At 36.2% G+C, this 7,322-nt stretch overlaps 1 protein-coding gene across 1 annotated transcript; it reads right to left on the bottom strand.

Moving 5' to 3' along the window:
* Positions 1 to 2,134: 2,134 nt before the first annotated feature.
* On the bottom strand, positions 2,135 to 6,721 carry LOC109172336 (subtilisin-like protease SBT5.4). The gene is made up of 11 exons (XM_019321525.1): positions 6,635 to 6,721; positions 6,178 to 6,287; positions 5,986 to 6,083; positions 5,663 to 5,830; positions 5,405 to 5,516; positions 4,440 to 4,983; positions 4,130 to 4,224; positions 3,794 to 4,039; positions 3,599 to 3,713; positions 2,845 to 3,058; positions 2,135 to 2,743 (listed from the first exon to the last, which is right to left on the bottom strand). The coding sequence occupies exons 1-11, from the start codon at positions 6,719 to 6,721 to the stop codon at positions 2,196 to 2,198; spliced, it is 2,337 nt and encodes a 778-aa protein (XP_019177070.1). The 3' UTR covers positions 2,135 to 2,195.
* Positions 6,722 to 7,322: the final 601 nt, after the last annotated feature.

Genomic DNA, 7,322 nt, shown 5'->3' with positions numbered 1-7,322 from the left:
TCTTTAATTATTTCTAGCAGCTTGTTTAAGTAGTCTCGGTATTGTAATAGTCTCTCCCCTGTTTCTTAATATTATTTATTGGATACTTTGGAGTTTTGACCCTATTAAATACGGAGTACTTAATCGTGTTTTTGTCAATTTTATCCTCAAATATTCTAGTTTTTTTTTTTTTTTTTTGGGTGTGTGGTAAACTTGATTTTCATTTAAAAAAAAAAAAAACAATTTGAATGCAATAATGACTATATATTTGGTTGGAGAATATATTGATGAATTGGATTGGATTTGTAGGAGTAGATAGTAGACTTCATCCAAATTAATATCTTAAATTTTAGGGGTAACCTAACATCCAGCCAGGAGACTTCATCCCATGCTCGTGCCTTTAGAGCATTCACATCAGTGGATATTATGGAGATAATGTCAGATGAATTATCGCGGGTGGGGATAATAACAAGTGTGGAGTGGAGTTATTGGTTGAAATATTTCTCCTGCAAATTCAAGGAGAATGCAGAAAAAGAAGAAAAAGAAAGAGAAGAAAAAGGAGGCTGCTGTGCGCGTTTCGCGCACAGCAGCCCGCCTACACGGGCGCGTCAGGCGCGCCTGACTCTTTTTTTTTTTAATTTTTTTTTGTTTTTTAATTTTTGATTTTGATTTTTTTGTTTTTTTTCCTCCCCTTCCCACATTCTCTCTCTTAATCACTCTTACATTATCCCCCTATTCTTCCCAACCATTGTGGATGCTCTTATCATGTAATAAAGTGTTAGTTAAACACGTGAGTTAGGAACAACTTTGAATCCAATTCATTTTCCAGCAACAATTTTGTTACATCTTTCTTTAAATTACATATATTTATTTGTAGTTTTGTTTAAAGAATATTTTGAATACTAAAATAATTTACTGAATAAGATAATCTTTAACTTGTTGGTATAGGACAATTTTCAAAGTAATTAATAAATGTGAAGATTCATCATTTGGTTTAGATTTGGTGCAAAACATTGTGGACATTTTTTTTTTTGTTGGTGTTAAATGCACCAGTAATAAATATTTTATCATTTAAATTTGTTAATTTAAATGATATTTTTATTAATAAAATAATATATTGAATATATGATAATTTGTGTGGTATAAGAGGCCGGAATTAATCATGTGGGCAAATTATTGTGTGGACTATGGTCTACAAAGTGTTGCGTGAACTATAAAAATAGTACATTTTTAATAAACTAAAAATACATTATTCGTACATCATACAAAATAAAGTACCTTCCTTGAATACAATGTATATTTTTAATATATTAAAATATATTATTTGTGCTGATTGTATATTATTTGATAGTATACTCCAGGCCAATTTTGACTTATTTAACCACTATTAATTGTTTGATTTAGTTAAAATATCAATATAAATGTTTGGTTAATTAGCTTTTTTGCAACTCCAAAAGGCTAAAATTCAAAAAGTTACTCCAAACAACTTTTTCAATTAGCTTTTTGAGAAAAGAAATTATACCAAATAGCTACGAACAGCTAATTTACCAAACACTTTTCTACAATCAGCTAATGTTATCAACTATTTCTAGCTAACAGCTATCAGCCATTTTACCAAACAGGGTCATAAGGTGTTTGGTAAATGGATGTTAGTGGGTTAGATTTGACTAGTTGATTGCATTAGCTGATTGTAAAAAGTGTTTGATAAATTAGTTGTTAGCTGATTATGTACAAAATGACTTTCTAAAAAAACGGATCAAAAAACTACTTTTTGAATTTTAGCATTTTGAAGCAATAAGTTGTTACAAAAAAACTAATTAATCAAACACTCATATTAATTGTTTATCCAAATCAAACAGCTAAGAGCCTAAGAGTGATCAAATAAACCAAAATTAACTAATAAGCTAACTATTTTACCAAACAAATTTTTTAACTGAAATGTAATACTTGTTACAATCTCAAACCCAACATACTCAACGAGTTAATGTTGAAAACAAATATAACTAATCAAGAGTTATACCGAAACAAAACTACCTAATAAGGTACCAAAACCTAAATCCATCTTATATATGCTATATATAAAAATCACTAAAAAAAATGTAGGAAAAAAAAAAAACCTAACTAATTCCAATCTAATTATATATAGTTCCAAAAACATTATATTAAATAAATTAATCTCTAAATTAATTAAATCTATCTATTCCTAGTGTTGAGATTTATGAAGAAACTGCAGTAGCAACCACTATAGGACTTGTAACGTGGTGCCTTCCATCAGACCATATCAACTCCCCAAAAACATACCACTCATTACCTTCCTCTTTAGCCTCCAAAGTAACCTTAAACCTCTTCTCTTCACCGGTTTTCTCGAAATCCAGGATCTTAGGTTCTACAGACACGGAAATCCCCTGAGGTTGACGGATCCGAGCCACGTAGGTTCCTGGTTTTCCGACATTCTTGACGGTCCGGATGACGGTGACAGGGTCGGAGAGATTTGGGACGGTGATGGAAGGGTGGTTGAAGCTCAAGAGATCGATGTTTTCGGGGCATTTATAATTATGTTTCCCTCCTGAGAATGTCCTAATGCTGGAATGGTTGTAGCCGATGGCGCAGAGGAAGTCGAGGTGGTCGGTGATGCTCAAGTCGTAGACCAGCCCGGGATCCATGGCGCGGTTTGGCCGCACGTGGCCGGCCCCGTAGGCGAACGGGGTCGCCGCCTTGTCGTCAGCGTCCCTAATTCTGTTCCTCGTGTTGTCTTTCGTTTCCGCTATTATATATAACAGTAAAAAGTATTAGTGATTCTGGGGCTTAGGATTAACTTAGTTAGCATAAGTTGAGAAACTTAATTGTATATTAAAAAAATGGTACCTGTAGTGATGAGAGCGGAACGAATGGCGGCCGGGCTCCAGTGAGGGTGGAGGCGGCGAAGGAGGCCGACGATGCCGCTGACATGAGGGCAAGACATGGACGTACCGGAATCAACATTGTAAGGAAAGGTCCGGTGGTCAAAGGGGAGACCGGTGGGGCTTGTTCCTTGAGAAAATGCAGCTATAATATTCACTCCAGGTGCAGTCACATCAGGCTATAAAAACAAAGTCAACCTATCACAATCAATCTCAATCAAATTGATCAGGTTTGGTGCAGATTAATTAGGTGCAAACAGTCGCTGCGCTGTTAAATTAGGTGCAGACAGTCGCTGCGCTGTTAAATTAAGCGCTGACAATCGTTGCGCTACAGTCACTATGCTATTAAATTAGGTGCAGACAGTTGTTGTGCTATTAAATTAGGTGCAGACAGTCGCTGCGCTGTTAAATTAGGTGTAGACAATCGCTGTGCTACAGTCGCTATGCTATTAAATTAGGTGCAGACAATCATTGTGCTATTAAATTAGGTGTAGACAGTCGCTGTGCTATTAAATTAGGTGCAGACAGTCGTTGCGCTATTAAATTAGGTGCAGACAGTCGCTGCGCTATTAAATTAGGTGCAGACAGTCGCTGCGCTATTAAATTAGGTGCAGAAAGTCACTGTATGTTTCCCTCGTCACACAACAAAATCAAACTACCCCGAATTTGAAATGAATAATGAATGCATGCATGTATATAATGATTAATCAATTCATCACCTTGAGAATCTCTGGGGTAACTTTATTTGGACCTCTTGATGAGAATGCAGCCATGACGGGTGCTGGCTTGGTCTGCAACACTGCTTTAGGAGGCGTAATATACCCCTGCGCCTCCCTGTATGCCACAACCAAAACCGTAAGACATTATGCCACACTCGTTCCAACTTTCTGTTTAGACTTTTAATTAGTACTTACTTAGAACTCGCAAGATACTTGTAGAGTTTAAGGCCGTCGTTGTAAGTGATTTGTGTGGCAGGCAGGACGTGAGCATCGGCAATGATTTCGTTGGCGCTAGCCTCATCGTTGCAGAGGATCATTCCAGCAGCGCCAGCCATGGCGGCCACATTCCCTTTCTCGACACGGGGGCTTATTCCTCGTTGACACACCAATATTTTCCCCTTCACCTTCTTCGGATCAATAGCTCCGACCATGCATAGTGTCCTGGATTCATTCATTTCATTCGTAAACTCAAAGCATATGTTAGAAAAAAAAAACATGAATTCTTCCAATGTTGTTGTTGTTGTTTCTTACGCGTTTTGTGCGGATGCATTTGAAGCTTTAGCGTCTGCAGAATTGATCAGTGGGTACATTTTTTGGTCCGGCAGGGCCGGTGAAATGCTTGTTCCCTGACCATCATAGCAAAATATTGGGTTGAACAGAGTGAGACTACAAATTGGATTTGAAAAATGAACATTTTTTGACCCCTGAATTGTTTCATTATTAGAAATTTGGTCATGATAAGTTTAAATCAATTTTCAAGATTGAAAGTGTAACTTAATAGATAAGACTGAGACAATTCAAAAGTCAAAAGTGTTATTTTTTTAAGAATGAATTCAAGTACCTTTATGTTTTGGCCATCTTGAAGTTTAACATTGGCTTGGAACTCACGGTCGAGGGTGCTAGCACCAACGGTAATAATCCACGGCGCCACGTTCGTCACCGTCCCGGGAATGGGACCGCTATTACCGGCGGAGCAAACGACGGTGATGCCTTTCCTCACGGCGTGGAAAGAGCCAATTGCAATGCCATCATTGAAGTAGTCCCCCGGCTCGCCGCCCAGCGACATCGAGATGACGTCCACGCCGTCGTGGATGGCGGCGTCGATGGCTTTCATAACATCGGAGTCGTAACAGCCGCCTTCCTTTGTGGTGGGCCAACATATTTTGTACGCCGCCACCCGAGCAGCCGGAGAGCCGCCTTTCGCGGTGCCGTTTCCGGCGCTGAATATACTCGCTCCGGGCACAAAGCTCCCGCCCAGCGTGGAGAGGGTGTGGGTCCCATGGCCCTCGTAGTCTCGGGGAGTATGCATATGGGGGCTGAGGCTACTTTTACCTTCATCACTTGCAAGATAGCCTTTGTTAAAGTACTTTGCTCCAATCAACTTCCTACAAAATTAATAAACAAACACCAAATTAAAATTTTAATTGATTCATAATCAAAAGAATTTTTTTGATTTTTTTTCTTATACATTTAGATTTCCTAGCAAACTAATTCTAAGCTCCCAGAACCTATATCCATTTTTTTTTTTTTTTGATTTGGCTATTTTTGAATAAGACCTCTAATGTAATGCCGGTAAGACCTCTAAAATGTCAAAACACATTTCGGGACCTCAAATTTTGACAATAAAAGTTTAATTCATTAAATCAAATGAAACAAAGTTTAAAAACTAAAGGCAGAATAAAATATCACTCAACAAAATCAGACAGACAAAGAGACAAAAAACAACCTCCCTAACCACAAGTTGGGAGTCACATTTTAAGACCTCTAATTAAAAGAAAAAAGCTAAGGTTAGAGGCAACATCATACCTATTGCAATGTACCCCGGTAGGACTAGTTTCGTTTTGACATAAACCTTTCCACTTTTTAGGAACAGGACCAAAACCATCGTCATTGAAGCTCCGGGACTCAGGCCAAACACCTATATATACAATATGGCCAAAGAGAATTATTGTAAGTAATTAATTTTCAAATCTTACTTTAAGTACACCACACCAAATTAAAAAATACATTCAAAACACATAAATTTCAAAAGAAATGTGTCTTTTTCAATTCATGCATGATTACCTGTATCAAGATTTGCAATTATAACATCTTTGCCAAACCGAGCCTTCTTCCAAAGAGAATTTGAAAGAACCTCACCACCACTTTTCTCCAAATTCATAAACTCCCATGAATGAGTAGTGTGGAGCTTTCTACTTTTATCCAAGAAAAGTGACAACACATCCGGATGCTCTGCATACCCATCAACACAACCTTAGTTAATTAATACATACATAATTTTCTCCGAGAAAAAATAAATAAAATTTTGAATTAATCAAAATTATAAAAATAAATAATAATAATAATAATAATAATAATAATATAAGTTAATAAATGTTTGTATATACTTGTGATCTCTGCGGCTTCATGCTCGTCAAGGACCGCTGCGAAGCCGTTGATGTGTCTTTTGTACGAGTAGATCATGGCATCCTTAGCCTTGTCCACACTGAATTAAATAAACCCAAAATTTATTAAATACAGAAATTTAAAAAAAAATAAAAAAATTAATGAAAAATCAGAATTAATAAAAAAAAAATTACCTTCCCAAAAATGAGCCAAGAAACTCATAATGAGAATCAGTGACCCGACGAAGATCTGCAGAAGTTACGTCCGGACCATGCGAATGTTCTCCCAAGTACACTATGTATGACTGCATGTCAACATATTCAATAAATAAATTAATTAAAAAACAAATAATTTAATTAAAACAATCTATTTTTTTTTTATTAAATTGTGAGTTTTATTTGCAGGGAATTTTTTTTTTTTGGGTGGTCTAGAGTTTCCACTGATGACTAATTCCTTAGCTGAATTTGTAGGGATTCTATTAGTTCATAGAATGAACTGCATAAGATTACAAGTGACGATTTCCTCAGAGCTAGTTTCCTGCCTCTCAGAGTGAGCGAGAATTAATCAGGTTGATTCGAACCCTAAAATGGACGGAGAAAGATGTCCTGGTTTACACTCATAAAAAATAGAATGAACTCCATAATTTAATACCTTTTTGTCTGCGAAAGCAGGTGATTGTAAAACACACCAAACAACAAAGAAGAGCAGCAAAAAACTTGAAACCTTAGAGATTAACATGGTGCCAAAATCCTATAATTTTCTTAGTAATAAAATATATAAGAATTGCTAGTCTCTTCTTGGACTGATTCAGATATATGTAGTGTTTGAATAAGTCTTGTATTTGTTCAAGAAGTTGCATGTATTTAGGAGATCATTTGATTAGGGACAATGATAAAAGAGTTATATTATAATTCTAATTATCTAAATTAAATTTTAAATCAAAATAAAGAGTAAAGAAATTAGAAGTCTACACATATTATAAACATTAAATAAATGGTGGTGTTGGTTAAAAAAATGTGGAATGGCAAATTGTAATTAAATTACAACACGTTTGGTTCATGGATTGAATTTTGAGGTAATAGGAATCTTATTCCATAAGGAATGAAATAGGCAAGGAATAGAATATGAATTGTATTATATTGTTTGGTTTGCGGAAGGAATAGACTTTAGGATTACATTACAGTGTTTGGTTGATTTAATGAATAAAAATGAAATATGTTTTAAAAGACATAAATACCCTTATAAAAATATGTGATGATGGCGATGGTGGTGGTGGTGGTAGTGGCGTTGGTGCGCGTGGTGGTAGCGATGGTGGTGGTGGTGGTGGTTGTGGTGGCGG

The sequence above is a fragment of the Ipomoea nil genome, unplaced genomic scaffold, assembly GCF_001879475.1.
Source record: "Ipomoea nil cultivar Tokyo-kokei standard unplaced genomic scaffold, Asagao_1.1 scaffold0415, whole genome shotgun sequence".
Lineage (NCBI taxonomy): Eukaryota > Viridiplantae > Streptophyta > Magnoliopsida > Solanales > Convolvulaceae > Ipomoea > Ipomoea nil.
The sequence above is the reverse complement of the archived record's forward strand: the minus strand, read 5'-3'. Positions and strand labels throughout refer to the sequence as shown.